Source organism: Rhinichthys klamathensis, unplaced genomic scaffold (genome assembly GCF_029890125.1).
Source record: "Rhinichthys klamathensis goyatoka isolate OS25496 unplaced genomic scaffold, OSU_Roscu_1.1 h1tg000721l_1, whole genome shotgun sequence".
In the NCBI taxonomy this organism is placed as follows: domain Eukaryota; kingdom Metazoa; phylum Chordata; class Actinopteri; order Cypriniformes; family Leuciscidae; genus Rhinichthys; species Rhinichthys klamathensis.
The window spans coordinates 268,960-288,514 of record NW_026607136.1 but is presented as its reverse complement, the minus strand read 5'-3'; the positions used below and the strand labels follow the sequence as shown (position 1 = coordinate 288,514).

Sequence of the window (19,555 nt, the reverse complement as noted above, 5' to 3'; positions counted from 1 at the left end):
CGGGTCTCTCGCGCGAAGGCATTCTGGTTCCACCACTGTTCCACAGGGGAGAACTACATTACCGCAAGCAGATAAGAGAGTGTCATCACAGTTTTGTGTGTGTCGGCGTTTGTTTGCAGGTGTGCGTGTTATACAACAGGCTCATTGCTGCAATATTGACATTTTCAGCCGCTCAAACTAAGAGGAGCTGAGAAATGTTTGAGAAATGGAGATTAGTCCGGCCTCGGCGGGACTAAAACACACTCTTTCCTCATTTGCCGGTGACGCACGCCCATGGGGGGCGGGGTAGATTTCTTATAACGTAAAGAAAGCTAGCCACGGTTTTAGGGCTCGCGGTCTTGAAGCTGGCCCGTTTCCCTGACGACTCGCGGACAGAAGGGGGAGGTCCACAGAGCTCGCCCAATCCTCACTGTCCGACGCCAGGATAGAGCAGCAGGTCTCCTCTACAGATGCAGCTATCTCGTCGTCATTACTGGCGGAAGCGGCGATGCGCGGCGGCCGTTATCCGTCAGTGAGCGACTCGAGTGAAGCTGGTGAAGCTGGCGGGCGAACCGGCGAGCTTTCACGGGCTGGAGAAGGCTCGGGGACCCGCTGAGTACGGCGCTTTTTTACGGCGCGGCACTGTAGCGGGTGGAAGTGCAGTCTCGCTGAATGATGCCAGGCTTCCTTATATCACAAGATTACCTGCCTGTACACAGCGAAAATAACCTTCCTGTGGCCACCAGGACGGAGATTTTCATGTAAGGCACTTTTCGATATTCTAAATAGTTAAACGAGGTAGAGCTTGGCAACTTTACAGATCTTTGACATCTACAGAGACTTCAAAGCATAGGACAATGAGACAGATTCAATTCAAAGGATTATGGAATTTAATAACACAATACTAAAGATTACATATACTACTTAAATCACGCAGGAGTAAATAATATGCATATCAAAACAAACAGTTAACAAAGGATTGCAATACGACGTATTTGGAGAGAGAAAGTTAGAGTAAGAGAGAGAGAGAGAGAGTGGGTGTGAGGGAGAGAGAGTGTGAGAGGACAGTTCAAAACAGTTCAAAAACAGTTCAAAACGAGACCCCCAAAAGGTTTCTAAATTAATCTAAACAACCTTAAGCAGCATTTATCTTTTAGATTTACTTGCTTTTACGGTCCCCTTCGGGTGCGGCTGTGTGACAAAGGCTGGTTGCGGAGTGTCTGGAGCGTCTTCCGATAGGAGGTGGATGTTTGCGATCGCTTCAGCTCCGGCCCGTACGAGAAACAATAAATCTTAGGCTTGTTTCGTTTGTGAATACACTGACCGAAGTCAACTATCAAACTGAGGTAGATCAAATAAAAGAAAACTTAGATTAAAACAAAGTAGGAAACGACGATGAAGAATAGGCAGAACTCCGGCTGGAGTTTGCAGGAAATTTGGGATCTCTCTCTGGCTTAGAAGACTTGCGCTGAGTCTTGTGCTGAATTTGTGATCGAGTCCAGTTCGTGTATGTGTGTGTGTGTGTGTGTGTATGTATGTGTGTTCAGAGTTCATTGACCGCTGGTGAGCGGATGAACTCCTGGTCATCTGTAGTCCCGTGTGCTTCGAATTTGATGAGTTTAACATCTGCTACAATGGCCAGTTGTCTAATTACACAATGTTCGTCTGTATGTATGGGGAAAAGCCAAAGGGGGGAGTCACTGGATCTTTAGCTTAATGGTGATGAGTCACATGTGCGATAGCCGTTCGTTTGTTCACTAATCAGAGACAAAGCCTCATGAGCGCATCAGTATCAGTAATTCAATCAAGTCCAGGCACCATCCGCTTCGTGTGACAAATTACAAACAGAGGGTCTTTGTGGGTGACTTATTAATCTAATCAACAGTCACAGTCTCTGAATGAAAAGAATGCCAAACCAGCAGTTTAAGAAAATGGCAGATCTGACCATCTGATCATGGCTACAAAACACATCACATGGCGGTCCCCGTCGCTGAGTGTGGCTCGGCACGAGCCACAGGAGGATGGCATCTTTAAAAAGACGCGGCTCTTTTAGATGATAGACGTGTGAGTCGCGGGGCGAACACACACACACATACACACAGAGCAGAGTAAAGGATATATAGTACGCCGGAAAGCGCAGCAGGTACGGCGGCTGAAGGCGGCGAGGTGAAGGCCAGCGACTTCAGGCTCGAGGGCTCGTCCCGCTGAAGGCTTGCGTCGACGGCGCGGCTTCTCACTCCAGATCCAGCGATGCGTGAGGCTTAGCTGAAGAGATGAAAATCAGTTTGTATCAGCTATCGACCTGCTTTATAGGGCGAGACCACGCCCTTTCTGGCGGGACATGACTGAATGGGCGCGAAGTGCCCCCTTTGGTCAAGACGTCACTCAGAGCCGCTCTCGATAGGCTGCTGCTTTTGCCACAGGGCAGCCAATAGGCGCGTGAGCCGCCTCGCCTATGTCTGCTTGCTGCCGCAAAGCGTTTTGCATTGATTAAAAATTAAGGATAAATTTTGGCTTCAATATCTCGAGGAAAAGAGGTTTTCCCCATAGCGTAAGATATTACGCAGTACGAGAGATACTCTCGTAAGAGAACTATACCACTAGACTACTACTACTAATAATAATAATATAATAATTGGCAGGTGTTCCTGTTAATCACTCAGTTTTCTTTAGTTACTAAATGCAAAATAGAGCCGATTGTAGCATTGTAACAGTGTTATGATGCAATTACTACTACCCTATATAGTATTATAATAGTAATACAAATAATTAAATTATATAAGAAATGATTTTTTTTTTTTCTCCTCTTTTGGCAAGTATCTCTTATTTTTTAACAGGATCAGCTTTGATCCTTTCCCAGCAGCGAGCTGCTCTTTCCTTATTTGATAAAGGCATCTGCAAAAGTTAAATTCAGTCAAAATGATGTAATAATATACTCTGCACATTTCCTATTAATAAAATGTTGTATTTATTTATTCCAGATATGTACAAATAAAATATTAACGAAAATTATGGAACTTGATTTATAAAGAGAATGCAGAGAATACATAAAATTAGGCTAAACATACTTGTGTGGGTATTTCCCTAAAGCGAGAACATGTCACATTTAACGTCTATTTGATTTAAAATGATTTTTAATAAATGCATATTTTATGTATTGTTTGCACTGGCACACATGGGTTGATCATTTTATTTGAAGAAAGGAATCAGCTCTGGCCTTAGGAAGTTTAAAGAAGTGAACACTGTATTCATGAGTTTTCCAGTGAAGAAACAATTTGACTCTTTAGGAATGTTCCACATTCCTCACTTGCACAGCTAAAAATAAGCTCACCATTCAAAAACAAAAACAAAAAAAACATATAATTTACTTAAAATGTGTCTAGGTAATGGTTCGTTTTAAGTTTAAGTTGACAAGTAGTTGCAAAGTTACTTACAGTCAGTTGAATGTCTGTTGGGGAACATCAAAATAAAGTATTAGCAGATATTAAGGAGATATTAATACTAATGACTGCTAGTTGACATGTAGTTGCAAAGTTACTTATAGTCAGCAGAATGTCTAAAGTGGACCATTGAAAAAAAGTGTCATGCCTTTTAGCCATTATTTACAACCTTAAACTTTTTTTTTAGTAGTAAGTGATTTACATCACGTTATATTTTTGTGATTTATCATCTATTGGTAAACTTAACAATACATTGCTAAAAATGTGTAATAAAGACTATTAGACCCCCTGTTTTCAAGTGAAATGTATATACACATTAATTACTGATTTGTAAGACGCTTATTAAGGAAACCACCAGACTGGGTTCCAGACAATACATTTTTCTAATAATGGTCACAACTGCATAAAGAATACAGCAGACCAACACTGATCTTGCATACCCCTCAGAAACGGTGCACTTGTGCCCCTGCAAACTGCGTGTAGCCTCTTTATTTCTTAAGCCTACTCAAATTTAACATGCATGTGCTCAGCATCTCAAATACACTTGTATTCTACCCCAATAACCTTGGCTATGTGCCACTTGTATATTTGGTACTACTGCCATCCAGGGGACAATAACAGGAACAACGACTAATCACCACAAACCCTAACCAGTTTGTGTCACGCAAAAATATTGCATCCTGATTTATCAAAGTACTTTAATAATATCAACAATTCAATAGATGGTTAGAAATATCAAAATGACCTTCAAGTCCCTCACTGAGGAATGACTAGTTTACTACTTATTTTGTACCTTATCATCCAAGTGGATGCTGCACACTGGTGCTGGGTGAGGAGAGAACCCCTGATATGATTGTAAAGCGCTTTGGGTGTACAGTAGTACACATGAAAGCGCTATATAAATGCCTCATTCATTCATTCATTCATTCATTGTTCATGGACAAATCTTCTTTCTTCTGGAAGTCTGTTATATTTTCTTGAGCTGCAACATAAGCATATGCATTTTAAAAAGATGAAGAACTGAGGGGAACCAGAAAACAGGAATGACCTTTTTTCATTATTTGAATAAACATTAAACTGTTTGTCTTTGTTATTGTATTTGTTATTGTATTATTTGGGTGATCAGTATTACATATGAAAGCACACTATAAATGCCTCATTCATTGTAGCACATCCTCTTGAGTAAAATAAGATGTAGAATAAAAACTCATGTAGGGCCTACATGATTAAATCATTTATTTTGTATGATTGTAGACAAGGGCTATATGAGATGAGAAAACAATTGAAACCCAAAACCAGCGTGTCGTCACAAATATTAAAATAGAATCAGATAATATGCATATAAAATGTTGACTTTTTTTTTTTTGGTACTAAGCTAAAAGTGTGTCAGGACACTCATCAGAGGAACAAGTATCAGCATCAGAGAACCACACAGACAAGAAGCCTCAGATACCGTCACTTGTTCTGGGACCCACTTATCTGTGAACAGGGAATATAATGCAATGTAGTGAAATGTAATGTATTCATAACAGAAATCATCAGAAACCTTTCTTACAAATGATTAAAATAAATGAGATGTTCACCTGTGTTCCCTTCAGACAACACCAGAGGACCCAGGGATATGGAAGCACTGTCATGGAAGTCCAGAGACCTGCGCTCTCTCCACTGGTGTCCAGAGCCACAGTCCTAATAGAGAAAAGAGCAAAATCCAGCTGTTTTATCGCACTTTATTGTGTTTAATACCCACGTACCCCACACCACTAATGCTACCCAAACGTATAATATGCACGTATCGTAATCCTACCCTAGGGGGTTTATAGTACGCATCATATGCACGTAAAAACTAATTTTCGCGTATAAATTGCACAATAAACACAATGCGTGCTATAGATGGTAATGGATCGAAGGAAAAAACTGAGAACGGGAGAATAATACTGTAACAATTTAACATTTATAAACAGCCCAGCAAGCAATATTATGATATAAAGTTCTTTGGCATAGGCCCCGTCCGTAGCTCGCAATCCGAGGGTCCGGACTCTGCATTTCCTCCCTGAAGACGAAGGCAGGAGCGCAGCCGACCCCCTGGGAGGTATAGGAAGGGACCATCTTGGTGGTGGTGGGGGAGGATGGAGGTGAGTGGAAAGGTCAGCATCTGCGAACTCAGACATGTGTAAGTAGGCTACCTCTTTTATACCGCAAGTTTTAGAACACGATTGGATAGATGAGGTATAAGTGACGTAACAATTGAGTCTTCCGGCAGAACCTATGCTAAAGCTTTCATTTTTGAGCGTATTTCTATCATTGTATCTTCTGCCTGTGTTTTAACCCTGTCTTGGATTACTGTTTATGACTCTTCTCTGGCTGCCTTAATCTCTATTTACCTGGACTCCTACTTCTGCTGTTTGCCCTGACCCACTGCCTGTTATAACCGCTGTCCTGCAGAGTTTAGCTACAACCTTAATCAAACACACCTGGACCACAAACAAGCTCTTCAGGATCGCTTGGGGAAAAAAAACTTTTTTATATAATATTAATAATCACAGGCCAGGTGAGCTGAAGCAGATTGGAAATAAACTTTGCAGGACAATGGGTCCCCAGGAGCAGAGTTGAAGCTACAGAATAAGTGTAAGACTGAATCCATGCAGGACTGCTCTCTCAAGAATGTTCTGGAATAGCGACACTAAAAGCAAAAATAATCGCTTCAGTTCAGAGTTCAAAAGTATATAAGTAATTATAATTATAAGTAATTATTACAGGGATATTTGAATTATTATGAATAATAATTATGTGGGGGTGGGTTTCCCCAATAAAACAAACAGTTATTAAAAAAAGAAAATTCAGGGGCGATCACTGGCAGGTGAGTTCATGTGTAATGTGCTTGGGTCATTATAAAATATTATATTATAGTTTAGGATTTGAACTCGGCTCCCTTCCTTTAAACAAATTACATCACTAGACTATCATGTCTTATTGTTGGTGCACCTTAAATGACCATGAGGACCCTGATTTTACGTTTAATAGACAAATTATTAAGCATTATGTAATATTATGTCAGTTCACAGACAGATTATAAAACACTCACCATTAATCATCAGCAGCAGCGACACACACAGTGAGATCAGAAACCTCATTGTGACAAACGGCTCCTACACAACATGAAACATTTAGTTATATTTATTTTTGTTTATTGTGTAGGTTTGTAAAAACAACTTAAATTATAGTTAACAGATATTTATAAAAGATAATTTCGTAAAATTATTTAGATCGGTCACTTGGGCTAAACAGGATCAAATGAAGAGAAGTATTTTTACCTGAGATCAGAGCAAACTTGGGGAGATTCTCTCTTCAGAAGTTCAACACAGTGATGCTGAACTGCAGATCTCACAATCTCATCAGTGTCTTAAATACCTGTAGGTGGACCTTTACTGGAAACGGGAGTAATCTCTAAACAATACCTTCAAGAAGCGTTTCATTTCTTTTTATTTTGTCAGAGATTGTATCGATGCTTGCCATTTAATTGTTTGACTTCATTGTGCAGCTCTATTGTGTACCGGCTGCTCTGATATTACAGTGAAAACAATAGTTAATGTATATGTTGACCTACAATCAGATCATGTTCCTCTTCATCTGGATCAGTAAGATTCCCAGCAACAACATATAAATATGTAATACAATCATGACATGAAGGATGGAACACTTTGGAAATTTCGAAAGGAAGGCGTGACCATCAGACAATGAAATGCTTTGTTAATAATTGTCAGCAGAGTTGCAAAAACAGGTTGAGAAGAAAAGACTGCAAAACACTAAGAATGAAGGCAAAGAATTAAGTGTGAAACCACCAGGAACCCTTTAGTCTCCAGTGTCACTATTTCCCAGAACTACAACCTATAGGAGTCTCCAGAAGTAGGTGTCAGTTTCTCAGAGACGGAGAACTGCCTAATTATCATACACAACTGAATAAAAGGCATTTCTAGCCCTCATCAACAATTACATATCGACTATAAATGATGATATATCATCTTAATAGTAATTAAGATTGATGTGGTTTGGAATTGGTAAAATGTGCTTTGAATATCAACTTGGGTTCACTGTACAATTTTGGCCACAATTTAGCCGTCTGAGACTAATTTTGAGAATCCTAAAAGATTTCTCTGATCTGAAGTCTTTAATGTCAAACTGTACGTACTAGCGATCAATGACAACTGAGATCTCACAGAGTGACATGTCTTACAGCGGGAATCATGTTCATACAGTCTGACAAGCTACAGTTGTAAAGGACTATTATAAATTGTACAGTGTGCACTCGGCTTTAATTATGCAAGCACTGAATATATGACAAATTAATTGGTTTATCACAGTACAATGACATCCTTGCTCAAGTTGTTATAGTGATTGAATATAATTCTAAACCATCATATAACAGGCCAAAAGGTCTCACATCAGAAGTTTATCCGTTTAGGAAACACTAGTAGAATAATCACGACATATGTTTAAAACAATTTACACCTGAAAGGAACATTTACATTCAACGTATAAATCTCACAGTGAACATCACACAACATGATCATAGCAGAGTTTATTGATAGATTTAGCAATCTTCCAAATATGTAATTGAAAAAAATGTCACCAACAAAAATGTATATAACATGTAGCAAAGCCCCTTTCACACAGCGCTTTGAACCTGGCAAATTGCCAGAGTGCCTTCTGTGTGAACGCAAACACGACCCGGGATTGATGCCGGGATCGATGCCGGGTTGGGGACCTAGTAACATTGCCGTGTTCAGACCCGGAACGCACGCTGTGTGAACAAAAGCCAGAACCAATGCCGTATAAGGGGTGTGTCGTAGTGAGGATTCACGAGCCTTTGCAATGACGTAGTTATCGTGCGACTCAGTTACTCTAGAAGAAAGTTTGTGTTCGTCATCGATACAAGAAAGAACGAAAAAATGTCTGCAAACTGGACTGAAGTAGAGACCCGTCACTTCCAACGTCACGCGTCTTTCCGGAACATACGTGGGTTGTGTGTGAACGCATTCTCTGATTCCGGCAAATCACTGGCAGTGTGAATGAAGCAAAATCAAACGAACCCGGGTCAAATCCCGGGTCACTTTATCCGTGTATTTTCCGGAATCTCTGTGTGAAAGGGGCTTTAGTGGCAACAAGTTATTACTGTTCTGCCCTTACACAAGAGTTCATTCAATAAATCACAGAAAGATTGACGCAGCTTAAAGCAACTTTCAGAAGTGTAAGTGAACTGGTATGACATGAACATACTGATGTTTCAGTCTCTTTCAAAAGTCAATGCAGCAGCACTGCAGGCCTCTGAACAAGCATTTCCAGGTACATTTATTTTATTTTATTTTTTTATTTTTTTATGGCTTTAGGAATATTCAAAAAGAGTGTCTAAGGACTGCATGTACATGAACTTATTGAATGCAGCCTTCAGTTTTTCTTCACTTTATTTAATTAAACTAAAACTAGAACAAATTAAGAATTTGGGTTACAGTATTTGAGCATTGACTAAACCTCATCGTATCTTACCTTATCAGAAAGAACAATTCAGTGCGGTGACATTCTTCAGAGCATTTACATTTTTAACCAAGTTAAAGAACTGAAAGTAATAGTAGAAAAGGAATGCTCATTGTTTTTGCATGATTTGAATAAACACGAATTTGTTATAACATGTCCTCTTCAGTAAAAATGTAATGACTAACGTAGTGTATAACAATTGTGAATGATTAATTCGTTAAGTAATTTGTTAATAATTAAATCATTTTTGGTGCTTGTAAGTAAACAAACAAAGGCTACACAACATCTATGACAAATAAACAATTAGAAACTCAAAACCAGTGTGGCATCACTGCCACATTCATTAAAATGGCATTAGACAATGTGCATGTAAGTTCTGTGGGATTAAGCTAAAAGTGTGTGAGGACACTCATCAGAGGAACAAGTATCAGCATCAGAGAACCACACAGACAAGAAGCCTCAGACACCTTCACTTGTTCTGGGACCCACTTATCTGTGAACAGGGAATATAGTGCAATGCAGTGAAATATAATGTATTTACATAGAAACCTTTATTTACAAATTATTAAAATAAATGAGATGTTCACCTGTGTTCCCTTCAGACAACACCAGAGGACCCAGGGATATGGAAGCACTGTCATGGAAGTCCAGAGACCTGCGCTCTCTCCGCTGGTGTCCAGAGCCACAGTCCTAATAGAGAAAAAAAAATCCCTGTTAAACATCATTGATATTTAATTCACAGTATAACCGTTTTTTCTTTGTGAAAGGAGTGCATAAGAACATCCTGCAGTGTACAGCCAAAACAAGTATTTTAGCAGCCTTTTAGATTCATTTAAAGCTTTACTATGTAACTTTTTTTGTTCTAAATAAACTACATTTTTAATAATTACAGAGCACATTGTGCATCCATCTTCCAAACAGTGTTTCCAACTTACCCTGAATCACTACAGTAAACCCATAATAATTATTTATATTTTGGAGCTGTCGGGATGCATTTCACAGGAAACTGCATACTCTATCATTCTTCTATGCGCGTTTACTTCATATCCGTAAATAAAGGACAGAAGGTCAGGCTACTACTATATGCAGTAGAAGGTTTCCTAGTAGCTTGAAGCCACAACAAATTAACCTCGAACTGAAGTGTTTGCAAGCAAAAAGGGAAAGCAATATAGAAATACCATAATAAAAAGACCAGTAATAAAAACACAAATCAGCATCGGCTTGGCTTTTCAGAAATACATTTAGTTTGCATTGCATCACATTTGCTGTGCATTTAGGGCAGATCACCTAACCCGTCCCCACCACTAACCCTAAATACACTGCAACTAAACTCCACTCTAGCAAATGCCTAACCCCAACTCTCCACTACAGGCCCCCATTTACATCAAGCGAAATCAAAGAACAAATTAGTGTGACGTCATTTAGAACAAAATCAGGCCAAAACAAAGATTGTTTTTGAGTCGTTTCAGGAGTTCGAAACAGCTTGCGAAAGCAAACTTTCAGAAAAAGTCCACTCCGGCTGGTAAACACCTTCGTAATACCATTGGTCCGTGGCAATTACATAATAGGTAGATGGGTGCTCTGTGGCTCCACCTTCTTTGACGTGGAAATCTTCTCCGGTTCATCACTATGATCAGAACTTTCTTAACTGCTGTTTTCTCACCGCTGTTATTTTTGTTGTGCGTTTATTTTGTTACTGAGATGAAAGCACGCACATACACCAATGAGCCAAAACATTATGACTACCTGAAAAATATGCTGTTGCAGAACCGACCCACCGAGGCATGGACTCTACAAAACCCCTGAATGTGTCCTCTGGTATCTGGCACCAAGACGTTAACATTAGCAGCAGATCCTTTAAGTCCTATAGGTTGCAAGGAGGAGCCAGAACATGTTGGTCCAGCACATCTCACAGACGCTCAATTGGATTGAGATCTGGGGAATTTGGAGGTCAGGGCAACATCTTGAACTCTGCACCATGTTCTTCAAGCCATTCCTGAACAATGTGTGCAGTGTGGCAGGGTGCATTGTCCTGCTGATAGAGGCCACTTCCACCAGGAAACACCATTGTCATTGTAGCGACTCTGACAGGGTATCCGGCCAGATGTGTCTAAATTGGCGAATCCTGATTTGCAAACAAAGCTCAGTTCTTCGTGAGTAAACAAAGAGCATTCTGTATACGACCCCCTTCGGGCATGTTGACCAGCAGGGGTGCCACTATGGCTGGAGTCTCCCTAGCACATGACACATTGAAAACAAGCCAAGCGTTGTGGTCACCCGTTCCCCTGATGGAAACCTCGCCGTCTCACGGGACACACATCCACACAAACCACACAACACACACACATACACGAACTTTGAACATTAAACTTAGAGTATAAGCATGTCAATGTTTCCTATACTACTGTGTGTTTCTCAGTTTATATTCACTGCATGTATGACGCTTGTTCGAAGGAACAAACTTGCTTTGAAGGAACTAAATGCTTATAAAATGCATATCTTATGTAACTCTGTATTCCTATAATCTTCATGTGACGTGTTTGATATCTCTGTAATACTCTCAATCTAACGGAGCCGAATTCCGATAGCAGAATGCAGTAATGTGCATTCTTTTACACATTTCATAGTGCTGGAGCCGAACGGCTCAACACAAGCTCCTCAGTCCAGTGGGCATCCCCCACAGGACAAAGAAAACTTTGTCCGCTTCAGATTCGCGGACGGTCATGGGTGGTTCGCGCAGACAGAGGCGTGAACCCCTCCTCTAAGAGACTGACACAGAAGTTTCACAGAGAGCTTTTTCCCTGTGAGAGGTTTCCGGTTCCATGGCTCCTTAGGGAGCTTTACACCGTGTTTCTTCTTTTCTTTAGTCTTTCTTTATTTTCGTCTTCGGACTTTTCTTACGTTCAGTTTCAGTGAAATGAACGTAATCGGCAACTTCAACTTTAAAGAGACTCTTTGAACCTTCAGCGACCGCGCTCGACCGGAAGAGACGAGAAAGCACGCACCCGCTCGTAAGCACACACACGGAAGATTCGGTTCTCCTCGGCAACACAAAGAGAACCATTGTGCAACTCTCGCTCTCCTATCCCTTCGACGCTTCATCAGTCCCTGTTTCATTTCTTCTTGCGAGGAAAATGAACACAGCTGAACTCAACCGGCAACTGCACCTCAATGGACATTCAAACTAACACGCTTTGCCCGCTCTGAAAGACCACGTGAACGCATGACGCGAGGACAGAGACACACACATGCTTTCGTTCTCAGCCCCACGAGAAAGAATCATGCAAGTATCGCAATTCCTATCGATCTAAATGCTTTAAGATCTGTTTGCCCCATTCAGGGGATTTGATCTGTGTGTCTCTCAAGGTTACGTTGTGACTTTTGCCACAAGAAGATCTCTCCAGATCTTCTTACTCTCAATCTCTCTCTCCCTCAATCTCTCTCTCTCTCTCTTTCTCTCTCTCTCTCCCTCTCTCTCTCTCTCTTCCCAACTCTCTCTTTCTCTCCCTCATTTTTATCTTCCTCTCTCATCCAATTTATTTCGTGTTTGTAATGTTTTTCGTTTTGTTTGTTCGGGTGTATACACGTATATATTCTGTGTGAAATTGTTGTTCAATGTATTATTAGTCCAATTATTAAAGCCATTATATTCTTGATTGTTTCTGTCTAAAAGCTCATATTTACAAGTCAATGAAATGATTGATCTAGCTACAAAAGCTTTATTATTGACTACTTTGAGTAGTTCAATTTTATAAACACAGGAAAATTAATGTTCACGGCCAGAAAATTGATATTTCTTGGAATTTATAAAAAGGGATGACTTTGTTGAGAAGTTGGTAAGTTAATCTTATGGCTGTTTGCTGGACAAACCGATTGTTTGATAATTAAATTAATTCCCTTAAAGTTATCTCATATAATCGATCTGTAATGATACCATTGATATATGAATGAGGAATTATAATTCGTTGTGATTGATCATTCATATATACAATCGATCTATTTTCAATTTCGATAATTTAACTGTAACATGCAATATATTAATCATATTCATGATTAATTATTAAAATTCCCTATATATATTTTGAGCTAATTAATGCAGTACCCAATGTTGCTACATCATGAAGGGGTGTACCTGGTCTGCAACAATGTTTAGTTTGGTGGCACGTCAAATTTAAGTCCACATTAATGGCTGGACCCAGGGTTACCCCGCAGAACATTGCCCAGAGCATCACACTCCCTGCACCGGCTTGTCGTCGTCCCACAGTGCATCCCTGTGCCATTACTTTACAATCACATGGATGGTTGTGTATGTGGTGACTGAGACAGATCAGACACACAATTATTTGTTATATTTAACAAATACCCACTACCCTCACCCATGAAGCAAACCATGAGGTAGAGTTCAAAGGGACTGCCCCGAAACGCAACTAACACCACAAATACAGAACCAGGCATTGGTTACCATGGCTCAAAGGCACATCAGCAAGATAAGTTTTAAAAATCAAAGGAATCTAGAGTTTTCCCTGTCACTTCATTCTTTAGGAAAGACAAGATATATAATGCCCATAAATGCTCCATTAATTCATAGACAAGTCTTTCTATGAATGAACACGCATATCCCCAGGATATTGTGTGCATTATTACTGTTTTGTATATTGTCTTTTGCATTGTATACTGTTTTATGCATGACTTATGATATAACTATTAGTTAATGTAACCTTATTGGTATCATGTTTCATGTCAAAATGATCCTTGTTTAATTGATTGCACATTGGAGTACATCACCTCCTCATAGAGTTCATGCCTGTTATATTAATCAGAGTATAAAGGGAGAGAAAACCGCCAGCCCACTCTGATAGTACAAATGAGTCAACTTTTAAACAAAGGAATTTTTCCCACTTGAAATTATACCCTTTTCATTGGTCAAGCGAAACTGGAGAGGTGCGACCTCTGCAGAACTTAAAAGAGACTATCTCCTGAGGCTTCGAGTTGTTTCTGTTGAAAAGAGTATAGACATCAGGTCCGACCGCAACGCCACAGGACTTCCCCGCGCCGGCGGGGCCTCAAAGTTACAATAAGCCATATTGTAACTTTCCACCCGGGAAAGAGGACTCTCCGACAACTAATTTACTAAGAAAACAGGATTCATTGGACCAGGCGACCTTCTTCCACTGCTTCAAGGTCTAGTTCTGACGCTCACATGCCCATTGTAGGTGGACAGGAGTCATCATAGGCACTCTCATTGGTCTGCAGCTAGAAGGGTGCAATGCAATGTTGTGACAGATTCCTCCCATAACCATCATTTAAAATTTGCGTTTTGAATGATCACGCCAATAACGAGAACTGATTGTTGGCTTAGCATCTAATCTACCAAGACCTTAATATTTGACCTTGTTAGCAGATGATCAACAATATTACCTGTGACTGTTCATAATGTAATCAGAGTATAAAGGGACACAAAACTGCCAGCACAGTGTGTTTCGATATTCATTTAGATATTCATCTAAACACCATTCTCAGCAGTGTGGGTGGCGTAGAGATGTTCCTTAACAGTATATCGCTGCAAAGGTATTTCTAACGAAAAATAACTTTGCGTTGAGTATATCGGGGCCTTAACCATAACCATCAGAAGTAACTTTTTTATGCTTCAAACACTATAGTACATAGTGTAGCTTTAACTATAATTTTTATATATTTAAATGTATCTGTTACTTTAAAGGAACACTCCGACTTTTTGGGACTTTAGCCTATTCACCTTATCCCCCAGAGTTAGATAAGTCCATACATACCTTTTTCATCTCCGTGCGTGCTGTAACTCTATCTGAACTCTATCTGTAATTCTCTGAAGGCGAAGCACTGCTACTTGGGCGGAGTGATAACCGCAGCACCTGAGACGCGCCGTGGTGAGGAGCAGAGAGTTCGTTCAGAGTTTGGGTACGGTACGTCTCAGGTGCTGCGGTTATCACTCCGCCCAAGTATCAGTGCTTCGCCTTCAGAGAATATAGTTCCCAGTATTTATCCGGTTTAAATATGTCTGTGTCTAATGTGACTTTGTTTTTTGTACACTCTGTGACTATACAAATCACAACATGTAAATAGGAAAATGTTTGCGCTATTTTGTCACTTATTTGGATTAGTATGCTAGCTGCAACCATTTACATCCAGTCTTTGTGCTAAGCTAGGCTAGCGGTGGGTGCGTCAAACAGACTTATAGCACGCACGGAGATGAAAAAGGTATGTATGGACTTATCTAACTCTGGGGGATAAAGTGAATAGGCTAAAGTCCCAAAAAGTCGGAGTGTTCCTTTAACATCAATATGGTGATGTTAAAGTAATAGCAATAGATCCATTACAATTCAGTACCACTATGAGAGGTTTTGTTATCTTACCATTGAGCAGCGATTGCTTGACAGAAGGCAAAGGTGGACAGCGCAGTGCAGGTAAAGCCTAGTGGAGTTTGCAGTGAAGATAAACATCCCAAAGGAGAAACGGCTGGATGTCGAGACGCCGTTCTGCAGCAGATCCACTGTGCCGTCATTTGGATTGGGACACCTGAGAATATCAATAATGACAGATTCTTTGAAACAGTCAATACAAAGTGATCTCCTGTAAATCATCACACATTTGCATTCCATGTACAAAAAATGGAATCTTGTGATTTAATTCTGAAATACTGAAAGACAGGGGGCCCTATTTTAACGATCTGAAACGCAAGTGTCAAAGCGTAAAGCGCAAGTAACTTTGTGGGCGGATCCCGGCGCTGTTGCTATTTTCCCGGCGGGATAAATGCCTCTTGCGCCTGGCGCAAATCTAAAAGGGGTTGGCCTGAAGTAGCTTCATTATTCATAGGTGTGGTTTGGGCGTAACGTGAAATAAACCAATCAGAGCGTCATCTCACATTCCCTTTAAGAGCAGGTGCGCTTGTTCTAAAGCGGATTCCTATTATAACGGCGGATTTGCCAGGCGCGCGCCAGGAGCTGTTCACAGCCGAGGAGAGCAGCGTTCTCGTCAGAGAAGTGACATTGGGGATGGAGAAACCCACCCAAATTAACTTCTGTTAAACAGGCGTATGATAATTTGGGTAAATGTGTAAGCTACATGCTTTTATAATAAATTATCTTTCTATCTATCTATCTTTCTATCTATCTATCTATCTATCTATCTATCTATCTATCTATCTATCTATCTATCTATCTATCTATCTATCTATCTATCTATCTATCTATCTATCGTAATAATGTATGATTTGCAAAAATGAAAACTGCTGCTTAGATGAGAGAATCAACGTGTATGCGCGTTGTGCACACGCTACATTGATTATGGCCAAGCATGCGCCCTTAAAATAGCATAATGAACAACGCGCAACGCGCCACTGACTTTAGACTAGTTTTTTTCTGGTCAGTGGCGCATTTGTTTTATAGAACAGCAAAATAGCATGAGGGAAAGTTTGCGCCGGAACACGCCTCCTCTTTGCGCTGAACCGCCCCGGGGAGCGCAAGTGTATTTCTTAGTTAACCGACGTGCGTCTGTGGAGGGAAAAGTCCGCTTTGCGCGGGTGCAAAATAGGAATGATACATGCGTCAGTGTACAAAGTCATTTGCGCCGAGTGCAAGATAGGGCCCAAAGTGTCTATGACAATCCTAAAACTGATTTGATTATTATTTTTTCAGTAAATAATGTTTCATTGAGTTAAGGCTAAGCTTAAAAGAATAGAAAGAATCCCTGCTTTACTCTGAAAGGATGAGATCCCAGCGGAGGCTGTAATCGGGATCATTCACAGGTGTAGCCCAACACGTGTTCATCACCAGGGCGAACTGGCGGCTGTCGACCCCCTCAACACGAACTTCCACATGCATCTCCTGGTCGAGTTCTGCATCCACTCTACCAGTGAAGGGCCGGGTAAACTCATCATCCTCATATGGGATCATCCGGACCCGATATCTGCCTTCACCAGCGGGGAGCATCTTGCGCACCATGCTGTTGAAATGTTCAAGATCCATTTAAAAAGAAAAAATTGCCTCAACTCAATCTATAATTAGAAATGTAGATTAATACATTTGTATTACATTGTATAAAAATTAGGAAATGTATGTAAATATAATATAGTGCATTAGCTGTTCCTGCTTAAAAAATTCCCACCTCTCCAGTGGGTTTATCTCCACATTCATGGAAAGTGTTTGTGATTGAGGATAAGCACAGCTGAAAGAAAGCTTAAGGATTTTATCTCTGCTGATGAGACCTTCACCTTCTGATCTCGGTGTCCCCAGAATAAAGTTATCATAGATGAAGTGGGTACTGTTAGCCTGTGGACAACAAATGTAAAATTTTGCAGTTTAGCCTAAAATGAATTCAAGGTATTGCAACAGCTGAAACTAAGCCAAAATTTCCTTCAGTCAAGAGAAATATTGGTGGGTTACATATTAATGGTGGAGAATGTGGGCAAATGTTCCTGAATCTCTCTTTAGGGCAGTCTGTTTGGGACCTTCACTTGGTTTGTTACAGATTCTTCAGTACCCTTACATACAGACTTCTCAAAGTCTCATAGAGATTCCCCAAGTGGTCAAACTCTGTTGGTTCCATCAGGCAATACAAATAATTGGATGGTATATTTGAATAGATTTTACATAGTTAGACCTACCAGAAGATTTGTTCCACAGATGTGTTCATCATTATCAAAGAGGAATTCCACTCTGCCATTCCGGACCGTTCCTTTGCAGCTGGGATCATTGAGGTGTAAGACATCAGCTGGAAAACCAGCCTCAAAGAGCTGACAGCGAGACACAGATATAGAGCCAGAGCTGCTTTCACAGGTTTCTGAGACATCTGAGAGAAAAAGCAAAGCTAATTAATGACTGAATATTGTATTAATATTTTAAATTTAGTTGTGGAATGATACCAACCAAAAGAGTCAGAATGTGATTGTGGTGTGTGATGGTCCTTTTTACATAAACAGCCGTAAACACCATTTTTCATCCCACAGCTTTCGTTCTCAGAACAGCTGAGTTCAGAACAAGGATTTCCATCAACTAGAAGGGGAAGCACAGAGAGATAAAATACAATTCTTCTTATTTTTCTTTTCTGCAATTAACCTCTGTTCTAGCTTGCTTCCAAGCGTTCAAATAAACCTGGAATTGTACTCTATGAATATTGCTGGCTGTGTGACAAGCTGCTTATGTTACACTATTTGAAGTCGCTTTGGAAAACAGTATCAGCTAAATGCACCTCACTAACGTAAAGAAAACTTCCACCTTTACCATAGCTAAGCGTTGTGTGTACAAAATCTTACACCCTGACCGATTACTGCTCTTGGTTTTAAGTTTAAAAAAAACTCTAGTGAATTAAATGGATCTTTTTAACATGTATAATAATTTCCCTCTTGAGGTCCAATGATAATAATAGTCTGAGTTTTTCAACAAACTTTGCAACCACCTGAACGTTAGAATTAAATGGGGGTTTTTTGTATTGTTGTTTTTCTGTGCATTTACGATTTTTAGCTCCATGCATGCAGATGATGAGACTTTATTTTTTTTATTATTATATTTTATGAATACACTAGACTAGATGAACTAGGCCTATGTGGGCACATGATGAAGCCACACACATAAAATATTTGTTTAATAACATGTTTAAACAGATGCATTATATTCATTCAAAACATTGCATAGAATTATATGAAACTTTTCAGAAAAGTTGGCTATCAAAACAAAACCTTATTGTTTTTATCTATTTCTAGACAGATAAAACTCTTACCTTTAGAGAGGCTGTGTCCACCATCCACCCTGAAGGCCCAACGGCCTGTAACATTGACATTACTGGACCTCTTGAGGTTTGGAATAAAGCTCCCGTTGACTGATCCAGGGATCACAAAGTAGTGTGTGGAGTTTACAGTGTCATAACCAGCCTGTATAATACACGTAAAAAAATGCAAATTGTATATTTAAATCGTACACATACATACATACAATATAGTATTGAATAGTGACATTTTGTTCTGATACAGAAAAGTTTCTTTTACCTCCACCTGACGTCCTGTTACAGAAATGTCACCATAATTCATCAGAATAAATGAAAAATGACTGCCTGAAATTAAAACCACTTGAAACGATGTTTCCTGCAAAGATTGGAAAAAAGCATAATCACTCTTAGTGTTCATTGTTCATTATCTTTATACAAAATGTTCATATTATTCAATGTTAGTATCAGTCATATTATTTCTCTTATTTGTATGAACATTACTGTATGATCTCATTGTTATAATTGTTTTATTTAAATGGAATTTAATTTAGTAAAAACAGACACATTTCAGAAGCATAATCAAACTTACTGTGCTAGACATGGATAAGTGAGGGACTTTATCCCACGTTGCAACAAAGACCCAAGAAGCATTGAAGGTCAGATTTGGGAAATGATTGTGTATATCCAGAGTGGCGCGTGTGAGAACACTTCCATTAGTGTACTGATTAAATGAAACCACACCTCTCGCACTGTTGTCAAGGTCGGTCCAGAGACCAGCAATTATGTCTTGGCTTCCATAAGAGGGAAAGGAGTAGGGAAAATACTGTGATGAAGACTGGTTGAATGTGAGGTGTCCATTATTATTCACCTGA

General features: G+C 39.9%; 1 protein-coding gene across 1 annotated transcript; it reads right to left on the bottom strand.

Annotated features, from left to right (window-relative positions):
- Positions 1 to 9,332: 9,332 nt before the first annotated feature.
- On the bottom strand, positions 9,333 to 15,565 carry LOC130077156 (pancreatic secretory granule membrane major glycoprotein GP2-like). Its single transcript, XM_056242301.1, has 3 exons — positions 15,338 to 15,565; positions 9,536 to 9,638; positions 9,333 to 9,441 (listed from the first exon to the last, which is right to left on the bottom strand). The coding sequence occupies exons 1-3, from the start codon at positions 15,563 to 15,565 to the stop codon at positions 9,338 to 9,340; spliced, it is 435 nt and encodes a 144-aa protein (XP_056098276.1). The 3' UTR covers positions 9,333 to 9,337.
- Between the last annotated feature and the right edge of the window lie 3,990 nt (positions 15,566 to 19,555).

Coding starts and splice junctions, on each gene's coding strand:
- LOC130077156 (XM_056242301.1), bottom strand. CDS start 15,565: ATGATTTACAGGAGATCACTTTGTATTGACTGTTTCAAAGAATCTGTC. Junction 9,639..15,337: donor CAAGCAATCGCTGCTCAATG/GTAAGATAACAA, acceptor TTTCTCTATTAG/GACTGTGGCTCTGGACACCA. Junction 9,442..9,535: donor GTTGTCTGAAGGGAACACAG/GTGAACATCTCA, acceptor CCCTGTTCACAG/ATAAGTGGGTCCCAGAACAA.